The sequence below is a fragment of the Mustelus asterias genome, chromosome 17 (genome assembly GCF_964213995.1).
Source record: "Mustelus asterias chromosome 17, sMusAst1.hap1.1, whole genome shotgun sequence".
Lineage (NCBI taxonomy): Eukaryota > Metazoa > Chordata > Chondrichthyes > Carcharhiniformes > Triakidae > Mustelus > Mustelus asterias.
The window spans coordinates 72044428-72065114 of record NC_135817.1 but is presented as its reverse complement, the minus strand read 5'-3'; the positions used below and the strand labels follow the sequence as shown (position 1 = coordinate 72065114).

General features: G+C 42.8%; 1 protein-coding gene across 1 annotated transcript in view; it reads left to right on the top strand.

The window, feature by feature from the left end:
- The window catches only part of LOC144506611 (capZ-interacting protein-like), a 69015-nt gene extending 52907 nt beyond the window's left edge, over positions 1-16108 (top strand). The window contains exons 3-7 of the mRNA XM_078232961.1: positions 3619-3714; positions 4250-4327; positions 5409-5609; positions 6603-7136; positions 11583-16108. Coding sequence (XP_078089087.1) covers positions 3619-3714; positions 4250-4327; positions 5409-5609; positions 6603-7136; positions 11583-11612 — 939 coding nt within the window. The 3' untranslated portion in view covers positions 11613-16108. The remainder of the gene's footprint in view (positions 1-3618; positions 3715-4249; positions 4328-5408; positions 5610-6602; positions 7137-11582) is intronic.
- The last annotated feature ends 4579 nt before the right edge of the window (positions 16109-20687 follow it).

Below are 20687 nucleotides of genomic sequence, written 5' to 3'. Positions count from 1 at the left end.
CCTGGTGGGGCGCTAAGGCAGACTTTCACCTGTCTCCATTGTTAGTCATTCCTGGAACAGGTCGCTAGCCTGTCGCCAGGGGCTTATAGCTTGAAGGTCGCCACTCCCCATCAAGCATGGCTGACCAGAAGTGTCCCCACTCTTACCGCCACCTACTGGCGTTTCGGAAGGATTTTCAGGTGGGGACACACTCAACTTGTTTGACCGCATTATCAAGTCTTGAGGTGGAACTTGAAGCTGAAGCTTCTGGCTCAGAGGGATGGACTCTACCCACTGCGCCACAAGACCTTGCCAGTTTATGGGTTGGGTTGTTCAGGTTAGTTTGGGTGGGGTCAAGGGTCACTCGAAGGATGGGAAAAGACCAGGGCACTGAGACATTGACTAGTTTGGCGGCCTCTGCATCAATGCAGGGCATATCTGATCAAACCGTAAACTAATTTACCCATTTATATTAGAATTAAAATTCATGCATGGAAGCTTATAAAAATGGTCTTCAGACATATCTGGTTTTCAGCTAGCCAGATTTGAGACCTGTTACATCAAAACGTTTAATCGATGAAATTCCTTGTCCTATTTTCACAAGTGGATTAACAGCACCCTTAATTGTACATTAAGCATTCACACTTCTCCTCATAGAAATCATAGAAACCCTACAGTACAGAAAGAGGCCATTCGGCCCATCGAGTCTGCACCGATCACAATCCCACCCAGGCCCTACCCCCATATCCCTCCATATTTTACCCACTAATCCCTCTAATCTACCCATCCCAGGACACTAAGGGGCAATTTTTTTAGCATGGCCAATCAACCTAACCCGCACATTTTTGGATTATTTTGAGGACATTATTTTGATATTATTTTAACATTATTTTGAGGACATAGAATGTTTAATTTTACATTTAAGAGATCTATGGCCAGAATTCTACCGCCCCGCCCACCACAGGAATTGGAGCAGGCGAGGGGTGGAACGCGGAAAGGTCTGTTGACCTTGGGTGGGATTTTATGGTTTCAGGACATGCAAAGCCATAAAATCCTGCCCTGCATCTTTTAAAAATAAGACGAATAACTAATCGCTCCTAAATAACATCCAGACCTATCACTTGTAGTTCAGCTGCAGTTCAGGCAGTTTGAGTATTCGGTGCACAGCATCAGAGATATGGTTAGGTGGATTGTCCATGCTAAATTGTCCCTCAATGTACCCGAACAGGCGCTGGAGTGTGGCGACTGGGGGATTGTCACAGTAACTTCATTGCAGTGTTAATGTAAGCCTACTTGTGACACTAATTATTTAATTTTTTTGCCACTTCTCCCTTCTTTTACAAATCCTAGGTTTTCCCTTCTGGCTCTTCCCTTTCGTGCTTGCAATCCCAGATTCCCCATGTGCGTCAGAGTTCTATTTCTCACTGCCTGTTGTTACCTCCACCTCCCTCTCTCTTTACGGTTTCTCCGATTCCTGTCCTCCTATCAATCTCTTCATCTGTCCTGATTATCTTTCCTCTAATAGTTTTATTATTTGAAGAAGTCTAACAAGGCAAGGATATACACAGTAAATGGTAGGATAGAGAAACCGAGGAACCTTGAGGTGCATGTCCACAGATCCCTGAAAAGGTGACTGGCCAGGTAGGTAAGATGTATCAGATAATATAGGGATATTTGACTTCATTAACTGAGACATATAGGTGAGGCTAGGGACTGTATGGAACACTGGTGAGGCCACAGCCTAACGGGAGTACTGCACGCAGTTCTGATCCCCGCACCATAGAAAATATGTGATTACATTAGAGGAGATTTACAAGGTCGTTGCCTGGACTAAAGAATTTTAGTAATGAGAAAAGATTGGATTGGCTGGAGTTGTTGTCTTCAGAACCAAGGAGGCTGAGGGGAGATCTAATCAAAGTGCATAAAATTATGAGGCGTCTAGGTAAAGTGGATCAGAAGGCCATATTTCCCCCTGATTGAGGGCTCTGTAGCCGGAGGGGATAAAGTTAGTGGAAGAGGTATGCGGTATTGAAGGGATTTGAGGGGAACAGTTGAAATTCACTGCTTGAAAGGATGGTCGAGGCAGAAAGCCTCCACGTTTAAAAAGTACTTGGAAATGCCATAACCAACAAGGCTACGTGCCAAGGGATGGAAAGTGGGTTTGGGCTGAATGGCTTTTTATCAACCAGCAGAGACATGATGGGCCGAATGGCCACCACCCATGCTGTAGATTTCTATGATTCCATTGTTTTCATACATAGGGCTGTAACATCTGAGATACAGGGCAATTTAACTGGGGGGTTACCCCAAAGATGGGCTGGGAAATCGCTCTCTGCCCCCATGCCTGGATGTTCCCAGGTAAGAATTACATGGCAATTGCCTGAAAAATGACAACTGTTGTCCAGGCCACCAACACCGCCCACAGGCCTCAGCCCAGACATGCGAGGACTCCCAGCTTCACAGAATTCTCTCAACTCCAGGGGACCACTCCACTCCTTGGCACTGCCCCCAACCATCCAGGGGCCTCAATGGCCTCTGATTGCCACCCTCCCACAACGGTGAGGCCATCACGTCTGGTCCCCGTTGATGAAGAACATACGTACTCTTGTCAGGGAGAATCTTGCCTGGTGAGGTGATAAAGGTAAGTGAATCTGGACGATAGCATCTGGGACTCGTTAATGACATTCAAATTATGTCATTAATATTTAAAGAAAGGTCGCAAAGTCAATTCCACTGGCAAAACAGTACTGGTAAGATCGAGGGAGGTGAAAAACAGGGCGCGAATCTGATTTTTCACCTCCCGCATGATCTCACCACTTCGCCTTGCCAGAAGTCGGGCAGGACGCTGTCATAAGAATGCGGCCTTTTCTTTTTCCATCGGCAAACTTGTGTTGTCTCCAGCTTTGCAAGGGAAACCTGTTCAGTTCATTTCCTGCTTCCAAATGCCTAAGACTCTTGACCCTTTCATTCGTGTCCCTCAATTATAGCATTGCCTCTCAAGTCAGCAGTTTGTCATTCAAGTTGTACGTAAGGACTTGAACACTTACTTGAGTGCAGTAGTGAGGAAATATTTAACTGTTAGACGTGCTGTTTAGATGGGATGGTAATCTAAGGCCCTGTCGCCTTGTTCTGATGGATGTTAAACATCCCATGGCATGATCTGACAAGAGCCGCAAGTTCCCTATGTTGTCTTAGTCAACACGGACCTCCTCAGACAACACCACTAAAAATAGGGGAGTAGTTCATTTATCTCTTTGCTCTTTTTGGGATTTTGCCATGAAGTAAATGATTAATTTTATTTGCTTACATAATTGCAACTGCATCTCCATTTGTCTTTTAAATCATTTTTGGATGTTGACAGTACTGGAAAGACGATATTGCATGTGTTACCAATCCTTCGTTACCCACAGAACATTGCGAATTAATCAGTGAAGTAATGTGGACCACATCCTTTACATTAGTGAATTAGTTGTTCTTTTCCCCCAATCATCTAGCTGCTTTTTTAATGGTCATTTTCCAGCGATAGCCCTCAAATGACCAATTAATGACTTGCATTTGGCCTCTCAAAGGTTGGGGTTGCATATTCCGAAAGGTATAAAAGTTATTTTAATGCTAGTCTGTTCTTTTTTTTTTCCTTAGAGACAACCAAAGGGACCAGTTCGCAAAAAGCCTCCTTGCTCTCTCCTTTTGTGTGGTATGAGGGATAATACTGAAACAGGCCATAATGCAGATGAGGTAAGATAATCAAATCTAGGATCACCTACTTACTTTAAGATAAGTCTATAATGTTTATTCCATAGGTTTTGATTTGATTTATTATTGTCACATGTATTGGGATACAGTGAAAATTATTGTTTCTTGCGCGCAATGCAGACAAAGCATACCATTCATTGAGTACATAGGGGAGAAGGAAAGGAGAGGGTGCGGAATGTAATGTTACAGTCATAGCTAGGGTGTAAAGAAAGATCAACTTAATATAAGGTACGTCCATTCAAAAGTCTGATGGCAGCAGGGAAGAAGCTGATCTTGAGTCGGGTTGGTATGTGATCTCAGACTTTTGTCCGTTTTTTCCCAACGGAAGAAGGTAGAAGAGAGAGTGTCTGGGGTGTGCGGGATCCTTGATTATGCTGATGACTTTCACCCTCAAAACCTGAATCTATGTGTGGGCTAAAATTTTAATGAACTGAGGTCAGATCATGCATTTGAAATAAATCTTGTAACGTGATTAGCTCTTTGGCCTCATGAGAACTTACTTCCTGACATGTTACAGAAGCCAGCAGTTAACGACTCCACCCATCGTCCAAAGTTGAAAGTGAAAAGTTCCTCGCCACTCATTGAAAAACTCCAGGTATGTTTGAGTATTTTTGCCACTCCCCATAGCTGTGGTTTGTTATGTACAGAGTAATGAACGTGTGGCACCTAGAGTTAAGCAAGAAGATAATAATAGGCTGAAAATAACAACAAATTCATCAGCAGCTGTAAAGTAAAAAGGTGGCTTAGCATTTCGGGGACAGACCATGTTGACGCAGGAATATTTTGGGAAATGTCACCCACGATGATTAAAGATATTCACTGGGAGAAAAAATTCAGAAAATCAGCTCTTCTGTTCCTGAAGGGGTGGCACAGTGGTTAGCACTGCTGCTTCACAGCACCAGGGACCCGGGTTCAAGTCCCAGCTTGGTCACTGTCTTGTGGAGTTTGCACGTTCTCCCCGTGTCTGCGTGAGTTTCCTCCAGGTGCTCCGGATTCCTCCCACAGTCTGAAAGACGTGCTGGTTAGGGTGCATTGACCCGAACAGGGACCGTAGTGTTGGCGACGAGGGGAATTTTACAGTAACTTCATTGCAATGTTAATGTAAGCCTCACTTGTGACTAATAAATAAACTTTTACTTTAACTTCACTTTAGATGATAAAGCAATTTAAATAACATTAAAAATCGCACAGATTGAACTTGCAAACTTTGTATATCCTCTCTGCAGTCTTGCAGTATGTTCATTTTTGTAACCCTGTGTCTCATCCATTGGTAAATATTTTACAATGTAACAAACCCTGTGACTTGGTAAAAGTTGTACTTTACAAGTATTCAGACTGCCTAAGAATGTATGTTAGATGCCCTCTGATCTCAGATTAGTACCTGTAAATCTAATCATTCTGCTTACCTTGATTATATTACTTCTGGGATAAATCAGATTGCGGCATGAAGTTTCCCAACAATGTTCAGAGGTTTCCCACTCAATCCATTGAGAATTTTTAAATTAGGCTTTTCCATTTCTCTTATGGTTAGGAACCATCAACTGTGGAAGAACAGTTAGATTTGTGAGGGGTGGGTCCATGAACAGAAATCACCAAATGTCACTGAACAGATCCAAAAAATGATTTAATAGGTTGAGTGGAATGTGACCTCTTTATCTCTTTTCTTTTTTACATAGGCCAACTTGCGTCTCTCCCCAAATGCTCTGTTGCCCGGGGTTGGTCCAAAGAGTCCATCAAAATCTTGCTTCTCACCTTTTGCTAGTCCAGCTTCTACGCCTGATAGTCCTGGAGCATGCTCCCAATCCAGTGAATCGGATGGACCTCCAGTTACATTTGACCAACCCACAGAAGGTGAACCTTTGCACAGTTTCCACAAGGTACAGTCACAGCATCAGCTTTGAGTGCTACTATTTGCAATCTGTTAATTTCGGGATTAAAAAAAATATATATGTAGGCATTGATATTAATGACTAACTGTTATGTATGTCTGGAACCTACAGTGTAACTACATTAACAAGACCATAGAACAGGCTGCTGTTTTCAAACAATTTGAACATGGAGCTGCGAACATATAGGATTATGAAATAAAAATTGAAAGTGCCAGGTGTACAGGGCAAGATTGTCAGCATCCAAATATGAAGCAACATTACTTTATTAAGGGGTTGAAGGGTAAATTTACCTTGCAATTGCATTTGGGAAATCAGTGGGGCATAGTGTAGAAGAGAAAATGACAGGGATGGAAGAGATCTGTTAGTCATCTCCTGTGTTACCCTGGTGTTGACTGGGGCTTCATTGTAGCCCTGCAGGAACCAGTGCGTGAGGAGCAATAGGGTTTGGGGTCCCTCAGTCGGGAATCACTAAAAGCTGGCGCCAAAACAAAATCAAAAATCGATTGGGGATGTTAACCTCAGGTGGGTAGAAATGCAAAAGTGAGGAAGTTACACTTCCTTTGTATAACTCTGGATTACACTTGATCTAATCAAGTTGTTCAAAATAATAAAGGAATTTAATTTGGTAGACACAAAGAAACAATTTTGTCTGGTATGAGAATCTTTTACAAAGGAGTGCAAGTTTAAAATTAGAGGTGGGTCATTTTGGAAGCAAATTAGGAAGCATTTTTTCACAAAGGGGTAAGGAGGGACATCCCCCTCCCTCAAATGGCTGTGGCCTCTGGGTCAAGCGCCATTTTGAGGATTGAGATTAATGCAGACTATCACTGTTTGGAGGTACAGGGAGATGAGGTATATACTGCAAAATAATGAATACAGAAAGACAGACAGACGCACACTAACATCTTGTTTACATGAAAGATAAATACATTTTGGATCTCAATTTTGTTTGGATGTGTTTTGTTTGTTTTGACATTTCAGAGTCGAGCACGTGTGTCCCTGAAACGGCGACCACCGAGCAGGCGATTCAGACGATCAGTTGCTGAAGAATCGAATAACCCTGGCTCTCCCGAAACAGAGACGCCTGCCAAGAACGTAAAGCCAGAAGAGAATGGAGCACCAGATGAAGAAAATGATGATGTTTTTGGCGATCGTGGAGGCCAAACTGACGACGCAAACTCAAAGAACTCTGCCTCACCCAAAGAAGACTCTTGTACTTCACCCAAAGCGTCTTCACCCGAAGAGCCATCCCATATAGAGCTCAATGACCTCTTGTCTTCTCAAAGCCAAGAATCTGAAATCTCTCCCGATCAAGACCAATGTGAACAACCTGAAGCCAATGATATCACTACAAAGGAAACTGATGAGTCTTCAAGTAAGGAGAGTGAGGCCTCTGCCAGTAGTGATCACAATGCAGCAGGAAGTGAGACTGCAGTTTCTGAGACCTCCAATCCAGAACCCGAAACGGAAGAAGTAAAAGCAATCGACACTGAGCAGCCGAACTCCAGAGCAGTGGTAGGTGAAAGAGGTTCCATTTGAACAAATTAACTCGCGTGCACGCCAACAGTCACAACAACTGATTTCTTTGTCTCGTCATGGACCTTTGATCATTCTACCTTCCCAGCAGCAACACGAGCCTCTTCCTGCCAGCAATATTTATCCATTTCTACCAGGGCAATGCCACAAGGAGGTAGAGAATTCAGGCTGTCAGCAATAGCCTGTACGCCTATCCTGCTGCATTGTCATCGATCTTTTTAATACTTTTATTTCAGTTGCTCAATTTTTACCGCAAGGATTAATTTCTTCACTCGGTACATTTAATTTTCTGGCAAGTTTCTCAACTCTTCCCTAGCATTGCACACTCAACGTTTCTTTAGAGGGTGGGGTGGTCGGGTGGGGAATTAAAGTCGCCCCTGTGGTTTTAAGATCTGTATCATGTCATATTTAATTTCTATTTATAAAGCAAAGATGAGAAATCCATAATGTCTTGCCTCTACCAGCTGTTGCAGTACACTTGTGATCCACTATTTCAAACTGGATAAATAAATTCTCTGGTGTCTGTTACCAACCCAATAAATGATGCCAGATGCTTTGTGGTTTGTGGGTTCATAGTCACCACTGGGACCTATGATTACTACTTCAGGACTGCCCATGTTAAGAAAGAACTTGCATTTGTACCACAACTAATAGTTTTTTTTTTAAGACACCTGACACCAATGAATTACTTTTGGAATGCAATTATTATGTAGCAAAGTGCAGCAAGATCCCTTGAACAGGAAACAAATGAGCATCCAGAATATCAATTGTATGTGATGTTGGTTAGCCAAGAAATGTTGGTCAGGGCATTGGGAGAATACCCTGCTTTTCATCAAATACTTTTTACTTTCACCCGAGCAGGCAGGAGGCTGGTCAGTTTAACATTGCATCTGAAAGCCAATTCAACACCAGAATAATGCATTGAGGTGGCAGTGGTATTGTCACTGGACTAGATCTGGAACAAGATATGGAGACTGAGTTTCAAATCCCGCCACAGCAGATGGTGAAATTTGAATTCAATAAAAAATTTGGAATTAAAAGTCTAATGATGAAACTACAGTCAATTGTCATAAAAACCCATTTGGTTCACTAATGTCCTTTAGGAAAGGAAATCTGCCGTCCTTACCTGGTCTGGTCTTGCTGTACTCCAGATCTACAGCAATGTGGTTGACTCTCAAATGCCCTCTGAAATGGGTAATAAATGTTGGCCCACTGAATAAAATTAATTTTTTAAAAAAGTGCCAATCTACATTTTTATGCATCCTTTGTGACTGTGAGAAAGGATGAGAAGCCATTGTGCAGAGGCTGAGGGGTGAAAGCGGTGGAGAGTTTTTGGTGAGAATTTCTCTTGTACTTGGGGAGGTGGTAGAGAGCAATGATTGTGAAAGAGAGGTGAGGGGAGCAGAAAAAGTGGCTGAAATTTACCATCTGGGTGAAGTGTGTCATAGTGCAATGTGTGCCTGTGAATTTATGAGGAAAGGAGGAGGGACAGAAAGACACGAGCTTTGAGCTTTTGGGGATTGCCTGAGACATTGAAAATGGGGGGAACCTCCTTTAGTTCTCACCTCTTCCTTTTCTGTTTTGTGCCATTTTCCTGCAAACAGAGAAACACATTGAACTCTTTCAACTTATAGAAACCCTACATTGCAGAAAGAGGCCATTTGGCCCATCGAGTCTGCACCGACCACAATCCCACCCAGGCCCTACCCCCATATCCCTACATATTTACCTGCTAATCCCTCTAAGCTATGCATTTCAGGACACTAAGGGGCGACTTTAGCATGGCCAATCAACCTAACCCGCACATCTTTGGACTGTGGGAGGAAACCGGAGGAAACCCACGCAGACACGAGGAGAATGTGCAAACTCCACACAGACAGTGACCCAAGCCGGGAATCGAACCCAGGTCCCTGGAGCTGTGAAGCAGCAGTGCTAACCACTGTGCTACCGTGCCGCCCTATAGAGAATACTGAAAGGCCTGGATAGAGTGGATATGGGGAAGATATTTCCAATGGTAGGAGAGACTAGGATCTGAGGGCACAGCCTCAGAGTAAAGGACCAAGATAAAGAGGAATTTCTTCAACCTGAGGGCGGTGAATCTATGGAATTCATTGCTACAGAAGACTGTGGTGGCCAGGTCATTGAGTGCATTTAAGACAGAGATAGATAGGTTATTGATTGGTAAAGGTTACAAGGAAAAGTGGGAGAATAGCGTTGAGAAACTTATCAGCCACGATTGAATGGCAGGGCAGAATCGATGGGCTGATTGGCCTGATTCTGCTCCTGTATCATATGGTCTTCTGGAACTACAGGAGGTTTGAAAAACACACAAATGACATAGTCCTGTGCTCCTTTTGTATCCCAACTTGATCAGGGTAGCTTAGCGAGCGTGTGTCACCATGGAACATCAATTGCAACTTAAAGTGTGAATAATAAATTATGCCCTGTGGTGATTAGCCCTGTGGTCTCCAGTAGTGCATAGGTAGGTGAGAGGAAGGACTATTCCCTTTATACTTTTGTATATCCATTTGATCCAGTACGATGGAAGCTAGGCTCACTAGTAGACATTGATCTTATCTGTCTTGATTAAATGTTTGTAACCATGTTCATATTTAAACAACCTGGGCATCTCTTCTGTAAGGAAGATAAGTAGGATGATGCATATTTTATATCAGCACCTCCAAAGCTCCGTCTGAAAATGAGAGCTGCTTTGTTTTTATCCTTTGCTCAGCCATGACTTTTTCTCGATGCAACAACTGAGCAGTCCCTTCAACCTTTAGAGAGGCAAGGATAGATTAGGGACAGTCAACATGGCTTTGTGAGTGGAAAACCATGTTTCACAAATTTGATTGAATTTTTTGAAGGGACAACCAAGAAGGTAGATGAGGGCAATGCAGTCAATGTTGTCTACATGGACTTTAGCAAGGTCTTTGACAGGGTACCACATGGTAGGTTGTTGCATAAGGTTAAGTCTCACGGGATCCAGGGTGAGGTAGCCAAATGGATACACAATTGGCTTGATGACGGAAGTCAGAGGATGGTTGTAGAGGGATGTTTTTCAAACTGGAGGCCTGTGACCAGCGGTGTGCCTCAGGGATCAGTGCTGGGTCCGCTGTTATTTGTCATTTATATTAATGATTTGGATGAGAATATAGGAGGCATGGTTAGTAAGTTTTCAGATGACAGCAAGATTGGTGGCATAGTGGACAGTGAAGAAGATTATCTAGGATTGCAACTGGATCTTGATCAATTGGGCCAGTGGGCCGATGAATGGCAGATGGAGTTTAATTTAGATAAATGCGAACTGATGTATTTTGGCAGTTCAAACAAGGGCAGGACTTATTCAGTTAATGGTAGGGTGTTAGGGAAAGTTATAGAACAAACAGATCTAGGTTTATAGGTTCATAGCTCCTTAAGTGGAGTCACAGATGGACAGAGTGGTGAAGAAGGCATTCGGCATGCTTGGTTTCATTGGTCAGAATATTGAATACAGGAGTTGGGACGTCTTGTTGAAGTTGTACAAGACATTGGTAAGGCCACACTTGGAATACTGTTTATAGTTCTGGTCACCCTATTATAGAAAGGATACTATTAAACTAGAAAGAGTGCAGAAAAGATTTACGAGGATGCTACCGGGACTTAATGATTTGAGTTATAAGGAGAGGCTGGATAGACTGGGAATTTTTTCTCTGGAACGTTGGAGGCTGAGGAGTGATCTTATAGAGGTCTATAAAATAATGAGGGGCTTAGATCAGCTAGATAGTCAATATCTTATCCCAAAGATAGGGGATTCTAAAACTAGAGGGCGTAGGTTTAAGGTGAGAGGAGAGAGATACAAAAGGGTCCAAAGGGGCAATTCTTTCACACAGAGGGTGGTGAGTGTCTGGAACGAGTTGCCAGAGGTAGTAGTAGAGGCAGGTACAATTTTGTCTTTTAAAAAGCATTTAGACAGTTACATGGATAAGATGGCTATAGAGGGATATGGGCTAAACGCAAGCAATTGGGACTAGCTTCGTGGTTTTTAAAAAAGGGGCGACATGGACAAGTTGGGCCAAAGGGCCTGTTTCCATGCTGTAAACCTCTATGACTCTAACTATGACTAATCAAAAATGAGCTCTACAAGCTGCATCCTGACTGAGTTCCTGCAAACCCGCCTGGTTCACTCTGAACAGTTAGAGGCAAGCTCTAATTATTCAGTGAAGGTTGATGCAGAGTGGTATTGGCAAGAATTAAAGTTACTGCTCCACTGTATTAATGGCCACATTAGAAAAATTCACTCTTGGAGAGTATGCAAATCCAAAAAGATATGATGAGCATGATGTTTGACATGAGAGAACTCGGCAGTGTCTGCATCTATATTGTCATGTAGGAAAATGTGGAAGATTCTGTGCACATTTAATGCGGTCTGTCATTATTCTTGCCTAGGACAAATCTCCTGGAGACATTGAAGACTAAGGATGTGAGAGACCAATCTAACTAAGTCAATATTCGATGGAGGCTAATGGACTTTCAAAACAACTCAATTTATTTTGCACCTATCTAGGTGACAGATGAAAGTAAACTGTTCTTTCTTCTACAGAACTTTCAGTTCTTTTATTTCTTGGGGTGGGTGTGTGAAAGTTTCTGTAATAGTTCGCCTGCACATTCATGTTTATTCTACTGGTTATTGAGTGGACTCATTCACGCACCCATCCCAGTTTGAACGCGTGTTTCCTTCATGAAAATTTCTCTTTGGAATAAATGTTTATTTCAAACTGCATACTGTGACTAGTGCCACTCAACAGAATAATATTAAACTGTTGGACCTGAAAGATTAGAAATGTATGTGCAGAATAGTGGATATGAAACTTGCACGCACATGCATATATAAAAGCAGAACTGATGATTCCATGAAACCAAAGGCATTGATGCCAAATAAAAAGACAAATGAGAAGAACCCAAACCAATGTGAATCATCATTGACATTAATGATTGAAAAATGTCAAAAAGTCCCCAAATGGCCAGGTCCTGAATAATGCTGCCTTGTAGCTTCATTTCAGAATGAGGCAAATTGTCTCTCTCCAACAGATAAATGAATGGACCATTATAGATGTGTATATATTATGGTTGTCCTCTCTGTTAACTAGACACCTAGGCCTTGATTTTAACTTTAGGCAGGGTTGCTGAGTAAGAAGGGGGGGGGAGCAGGGGCACAATCACATGCCAAGGTCTTGTGCAATTTTAGCTCAAGGATCTTTTCTTGATTGGATTTCCACCCAAACGTGGCAGCAATCACAGCCTGGTAAGTGGGTGGGAACAGGATTCAGGAGGGAACTGGAGTAGCTCCCAGGAGTTGGTTGGGTCTTTGGGACCTTACTAGGCCTCATTTGGCCCTCAAATTGGATTCTAGCCATTTGGCATGATGAAAGGAGAATTGCTGACCTCCACTGAGGCGTCCGAATAAAATGGCAAGGAGGGCATCATCACAATTGGCCAAATTGGGGATGGGTAAGGAATGTACAAGTCCCTGCTCCATTTCAATTCCCCACCAGCTTCACCTTGTGCCTGGTTTCTGCCAGACTGGAAGCAAAGTCGAGGCGACAATTTAATGTAACCTTCAGTTGCCTCAGTTAATAGAATATCTGTTTTCCTGTTTGCCTTATTATTGAAAGCAAAGCTCTCATGCTTCCAAAATTTACTTGGCCAGTTGTTCAAAAACTATCACCAATTTGAGCCATAATGTATATTTTTTTGTTTGGAAATTTTAGCTTCCGCAAAGCTTTCACTCAAGATATTTGTTTAAGAAAATTATTGCTATAGACACCTTTTTGAGGGATTTCCTCTGACTTAATTTTCCTCAACTTCATGGGTGGGATTTTCCACACGCTACTGCGATGTGTTTTGTGGCGGAGGAGATGGCCATGCATAGGATCTTCCAGTCCTGCAGATGTCTAGGCTGATTTGCGTGGCTCCTGTTGAGGGGTGGGTAGCGGCGTTGCCTTCATTGGGTCTGGAAGACCCCACCGGTGGGAAGGACCAGAAAATTCTGCCCCATGGATTTTGTTTCCAAATAATGTGCTCCAAGCCAAGGGATATAAAACTATGAGATCAGTATTGCACCAAACTCGAGAAGGGAGAATTGCTCAGGAGCACAGATGTTGGGCAACATTTCCCATTCCCATAGATTCAACCTCGCACCTTTTATGATTATTCAGGAGCTGTCCAAGCTTCCTACAAATGTAGAATTATTTTAGTTGTGCATCATTAACCAGGACAGCTCAATGAGGTGCTGCATTGATGTGGAAGACACTGGAAAGGCTTCTTGCAGTAAAATTGCCTGATGGAAGATTTAATTCCCTGCATTTTTTTTTGGTAATTTAACACTCTGGAATATTTTAGTCTCTCCAGCAATGGAAGGCTGCATTTTGAACCCCTCCCATTGGGCAGAGGCTTTTCAACACTTCACAAGCCTCTAATTGCAGCACAGCTGCAGGTGAACAAAATGGTGATGTGGTCAATTGCTTAAGCATATTAAAAATGGGACATGATCATTAATCTCCAGTCCAGCTCCAAAATGGAGATCATCATCCATGTGAAGTATTTTACAAAACAAATGCAGATAGAAACTGCCACTGAGAAAGTGCTTTGCACATTGCGTCAATGTCTGTGTGTCTCTCGCTAACATTTCACGTTTCTTACTTTTCGTAACATTTGCAAAATCAAAATGTGGGAGCCACTGATTGATTTGGTTGTCCACGATGCAGCATTTCCCCCAGTGCCTGCCTTTTCCCATAGCATTGGAAGTGAACTCTGGGCCTCCGAGTAGCCTGAAAATCCCCTCGTTCCATATTCATTACTTGGAATGCTACCATGATGATACTGATCCTCACCAACTGCTCATAGATTGATGCTTCTTGTTTAGCTGTTTTTTCAGAATGTCTCAATGTTCACTGGCTTCCTTTTACATGGGTGATGATTGGTATTGTTCTACCCATTCAGCCCCATGATTTCATTTTACAGCAATATCTAGATGTAATTAATGTGTTAATATTTCAAATTTGGTTTCTGGTAACAATTACTCAGACTAATAGCCTTACGTTTTGTTTGCAGACTGGCGCTGCTCACCCTCCCCCTCTTTCTGTGTTCCGTCATTGCGAGTTATCCCATTTTCAGTCTGCCTTTTCCGTTTGTCAGTGCGTAGTCCCATCTCACTGTGAATGCTTTTTAAATCCAACAAACGGGACGATGAAATAGAGAATGCAAATTGTGATTATTGCAAGAATTGTGCAAGAGTAGCTTGTAACTTTATTATGACTTAAGGGGTGAAATATTCCTGTCAATCTGAGTTGGGAAATAATTGATTTGTAGAATTGTAACTGTTTAAATGATTATTCATTGGACTCTGTATGTGAAGGATTTAAAGTTGCCTGAATCATGGATTCATTGCTACTGGAACAAATTCAATTTTTAAAACCTTCAGGTGAAAATAAACTTATGACTACATGTCACTTCTTCAAAGTAGATCCATTTGAAGACAAATTGTTCCAGTGGCAGCAAGATATTAATCCCATTTGACACCTCTCATTTATATGGCTGTTTGAAACATGTATACAGTAAGAAGTCTCACAACACCAGGTTAAAGTCCAACAGGTTTATTTGGTAGCAAATACCATAAGCTTTCGGAGCAGTGCTCCGAAAGCTTATGGTATTTGCTACCAAATAAACCTGTTGGACTTTAACCTGGTGTTGTGAGACTTCTTACTGTGTTCACCCCAGTCCAACGCCGGCATCTCCACATCATGAAACATGTATGACAGGGGTGCAATGTTAATGTGAGGAACCCTATTGGAAACTTTGGCGCCAGATCCCCTTATTTTGACCAAAGATGCAATGTTAATTGTCATTGGAGAACTTCCTCTAACAACAGGTTTCAAAATGTGTTGGTTTTAAATTACTCAATCATTACTTCACGTTAGTCGAACTTTCACACTTGGGTCTGAATCCAAGTTGTCTATCTTCCCGCGCAAGAGTTTATTTTCAATAAAAGTAATTACATTCACAAGAAGGGGATAATAAGAAATCGATCAGAAGAAAAGTTTGATCGAGATGGTCTCAAAAAAAAAAAGATTTAAGATGGTTGGTAGCATTGGATAAGCTGCAGAGAAAGTCCAACTGTCATAAAATAATTAGCCAAAGGACTGCTTTTAATTAGATTAATTTTGAATCGCAAGCCAACAAAAACTGGAATTGAAAAGCCCAACATTTGCCTGGGTGACCTAACATGAATTTTCTGATATAATCTGCATGTGTAACTTTCGGTGATTTGCTGCATATTTTCAAAGCTGAATATTGTCAAGTGGAGCTATTGAAATATTCGAAACTGCAACAATTTATTTACCCGTCACCAAATAGACTTCCTACATGTTCAATTTATGTCACTTAAATGTGGCGTTGTTAATCAGATATTCCTTGGTAAAGGCCATTTCCTTCGCTACCTGTTGAATATAAGTGTAATTCAATGAGTTGGTCCGACCAATGGAGATGATCTGGAAAATGGGACACTTCCATGGCTACCAATGTGTCTGAATTAAAAGGTTTCACATGTATTTTCTATTTTAGTGTAAAATTGCTACTAGAGTCCTCGGAAGATTAATGCCTTGATCACACCAGAGAATGTGCTTCAATTTGAAGTGGAAATGCTTTGAGTGAAATGGTGTCTCCCAGCAGAAGCATTTGATTTGCTACTGCCCAAATTATTGCATTACCTAGCAGTTAATACTGTAATGTATAGCACACAGTTGCAAGTCATGGATTTATATTTGGATATATAACATGTGTTTGAATAACTGTGTATGTGAAATTCACTGTGGAGTAACGTTTATTCAACAAGTGTTGCTTTTCACTCTTGATGCCAAAATAAATGCTGTTTTTGTAAGCTTTTAACTTAAAATAAAATTGCATTATGAAAATGATAGTGATTTCAGTGTTTTTTTTTTCGGGCAAGTATTCCTTAATTCAGTGCTTCTGTCTCTCCTGGAATTTACAGAAAGATATCCACTGACATTCATAAAGGCAGGAAAAAGGCGTGGTTATGACAAGGAACGTGTGACCTATAAAGTTAAAGTTTATTTATTGATCTCCAGTAGGCTTACATTAACATTGCAATGAAGTTACTGTGAAAATCCCCTAGCCGCCACACTCCACTGTTCGAGTACACTATATCATGACCAATTCACCTAACCTGCACATCTTTTGTGCGTGCGTGCGTGTGCACGCGCGCGCGGGGGGGGCGGGGGAGGAGAGAGAAACCAGAGCACCCGGAGGAAACCCACATAGACATGGGGAGAATGTGCAAACTCCACACAGACAGTGACCCAAGCCGGGAATCAAACCTGGGTCCCTAGCGCTGTGAGGCAGCAGTGCTAACCACTGTGGCACTGTGCTGCCACCCTATCTCCCAGCCCCTAGTTGTGCTAATTTTGAAATTGAGTGAAAAGCTGTGCAAGTCCAAAATGTTCATGTCTCTCCGGGATTGACCACACATCGATAGAAGATGTTGATATCTGGAACTGATTCCAGTTTAGTTGTTGGATTTCTCCATTATTTGGTACAATATTGAATAAATTTTAGAGCCAGATTTTAAAATCATCATTTCTGTACTTCTCATATGCAGTTGTCCCAACTTCCAACAGGTTTCTTTTATTTTTATTATTGTCACAAGTAGGCTTACATTAACACTGCAATGAAGTTACTGTGAAAATCCCCTAGTCGCCACACTCTGGCACCTGTTCGGGTAACACTGAGGGAGAATTTAGCATGGCCAATGCACCTGATCAGCACGTTCTTCGGACTGTGGGAGGAAACTGGAGCACCCGGAGGAAACCCACGCAGGCACGGGGAGAATGTGCAAACTCCACACAGACAGTGACCCAAGCCGGGAATCAAACCTGGCACTGTGAAGCAGCAGCGCTAACCACTGTGACACTATGCTGCCCCCAGCAGCCTAAGTGTTGCTATGGATTTTTCATCATGTAAATCTTAACTCTCCCTTTGTAAACAGAATATTTTTTTCATGAAGCAGCTACAGCTCCAGTTTAGGCAACTTGCAGTAGGCTAGTGATGAGAGGGGGGCTTTATTCTTTCATGATACGTAGGCGTCACTGCCAAGGCCAGCATTTGTTGCCCATCCCTAATCATTCTTGAACTCATCATAGAATCCCTCCAGTGCAGAAGGAGGCCATTCGGCCCATCGAGTCTGCACCGACCACAATCCCACCCAGGCCCTACCCCCACATATTTACCTGCTAATCCCTCTAACCTACGCATTTTAGGATTCTAAGGGGCAATTTTTAACCTGGCCAATCAACCTAACCTGCACATCTTTGGACTGTGTGGCTTCCTCCGCCATTTCAGAGAGGTTTTAAGAGTCAACCACATTACTGTGGATCTAGAGTCACAGACCAGGTAAGGACGGCAGATTTCCTTCCCTAAAGGACAGTAGTGAACCAGATGGGTTTTTACAACAATTGACAATGGTTTCGTGGTCATCATTCAACTTTTAATTCCATATTTTTATTGAATTCCAAATTGGTGGGATTTGAACCCGGGTCCCCAGAGCCCTGGGTTTCTAGATTACTAATCCAGTGATAATACCATTGCGCCATATCCTCCCCCCTTAATTAAGCAAATGAGCACTTTAGTTACATTACCTGAGTCAGATGCACCCTAATTCCTGCCTGCTGGTGTATTTCTACACCTCCGGTTTCACTGACATAGGTTTGTTATGTTCTAACTGTGTCTTACCAGCAGAATTGGAAAGTCGCTACAGCAGAAAAATACCTTACATTCACTAGAATTTAACACCTTGTTTTCATACTTGCCTTGATGCATGTTTAGTCTTGGGGGAGAGAGAGAAATGGAAAACCATGAAATAAGTACAGGAAAGGAATGTCAGGCTTTTGGGAGGAATATGCAGCCTTGCCTGAGGCTCTGTGCCAGTTTCCACATCAGTGACAAAGTGGGAGTAGCAGGAAGCAGACAAACTACCCGAAACTCTGAACCTTCCCCAGTAATCAAAGCAACTCCCCTGTCAATGTTACTCCGCTTTGTTAGTTTAGACACACTTTAATTTCTCAAACATTAATTTGCCAGTATTGAGACATTTGCAATGACTTATTCTGCTTGGGGGAGGCACTAAAGGAAAGGCTTGAGATTGACATGCAGAGAGTGAAGAAGGAAGCTGGGAGGAATTTACTTATCCAGGGAGCTGTTGAGATCTGTCATTGAAGTATTTGAGGCAGAAGCCACTCCATCTTTTAAGGGAAGACTAGATAGAGAGGGGCTGGGGACTTTGGAAGAAAGTGAGGTAGTAGGATTAGTTTTACATTTCCACACTTCGTAAATTTCTGTTTCCACAGGTATAAATGTTGAGACTTGCTAACACATTATGTACACTTGCCATCAAGCTGACTAGGAGGGAGACTGGGAAGTAGCAATCTGAGTGAGAGTGATTAGGTCTGTTACATTTCATCTATAGGAACTCTAGATTATGTCAATCTCTTGCCTCTCCCATTCTTTCCTGCTCCCTACTATTCACAGGGTTTTGAGACTTTGTTATCCCTCGAATTAAGTAGCTTGATATACTGCACCATTCACTCTGACTCATTTCAACCTTGACAGGTTCTCAAAGTGTGGGCTTTGACTTTATCATAGAAATCCTACAGTACAGAAGGAGACCATTCGGCCCATCAAGCCTGCACAGCAACAATCCCACCCGGGTCTATCCCATAAACCCACGTATTTACCCTGTTAATCCCCCTGGTACTAAGGGGCAATTTAGCATAGCCAACCAACCTAACTCGTACTTCTTTGGGCTGTGGGAGAAACCCATGCAGACGGGGAGAGAACGTGCAAACTCCACACAGATGATGACCTGAGGCTGGAATCGAACCCTGGCACTATGAGGCAGCAGTGCTAGCCTTCCTAATCTGACGACGACTCCTGATTCCTCAATTATAAACAACTGTAAGGTGGAGAGCACAGTACCCTTGATTAGTAAAATTGGAAACTGCAATGTTCTTGGTTATTTGGTTTTCTTTCTGTGGCAGCCATTTTGGGCCCACACAACTAACTAGGTCAGGGGTGGAGTTGAAAATCTAGTTTTACAGCAAATTACTAGCTAAACAAACCAGTTTTAGAACACAGTGAGACTGTGAAGTTACTGTGAAATTCCCCTAGTCGCCACACTCCGGTACCTGTTTGGGTCAATGCATCTAACCAGCACGTCTTTCAGAATGTGGGAGGAAACCCAAGCACCCGGAGAAAACCCACGCAGACATGGGGAGAATATGCAAACTTCACACAGTGACCCAAGTCATGAATCGAACCTGGGACCCTGGCGTTGTGTGGGCAGCAGTGCTAACCACCTTGCCACCCTATACTACTCAACCTCTCATCGTGAGAAAATCCTTCCATATCCAGGATCAACCTAGTGAACCTTCTCCAATGCCAGTATATCTTTCCCCAAACCTCTCAGCCTCTCTACCTCGCTTTTCTCCTTTAAGGAACTCCTTAAAACCGACCTCTTTAACCAAGCTGTTGGTTGCCTGACCTAATATCTCCCTGTGTGGCCCAGTGCCACACGTTTTGGCTTGTAATTGACTCCTCAGATACTGAAGCAGTCCATGTTCAAATGCAACAAGATCTGGACAATATCCAGGCTTGGGCCAACAAGTGGCAAGTAACATACACACCACACAAATGCCAGGCCATGACCATCACCAATAAGAGACATTCAAACCACCGCCCTTGACATTCAATGGTGTTACCATCACTGAATCCCCCACTGTCAACATCCTTGAGGTTACCATTGACCAGAAACGCAACCGGACTCACCACAGTGGCTATACACAATGGCTACAAGAGCAGGTCAGAGACGAGTAACTCACCTCCTGACTCCCCAAAGTCTATCCACCATCTACAATGCATAAGTCAGGAGTGTGATGGAATACTCCCCACTTGCCTGGATGGGTGCAGCTCCAACAACACTGAAGAAGCTTGACACCATCCAGGATAAAGCAGTCTGCTTGATTGGCACCACATCTACAAACATTCAATCCCTCCACCACCGACGCTACTTGTACTATCTACAAGATGCACTGCAGCAATTCACCTAAGATCCTCAGACAGCGCCTTCCAAACCCATGACCACTTCCATCTAGAAGAGCAAGGGCAGCAGATACATGGGAACACCATCACCTGCAAGTTCCCCTCCGAGCCACTCACCATCCTGACTTGGAAATATATCGCCGTTCCTTCACAGTCGCTGGGTCAAAATCCTGGAATTCCCTCCCTAACGGCATTGTGGCTCAACCCACAGAACATGGACTGCAGCGATTCAAGAAGGCAGCTCACCACCACCTTCTCAAGGGCAGCTAGGGATGGGCAATAAATGCTGGCCAGCCAGCGACGCCCATGTCCCACGAATGAATTTAAAAAATTATCCTGTGAGGTGCCGTGGGACTCTTTATTAAGTTAAAAAATAATTAGATA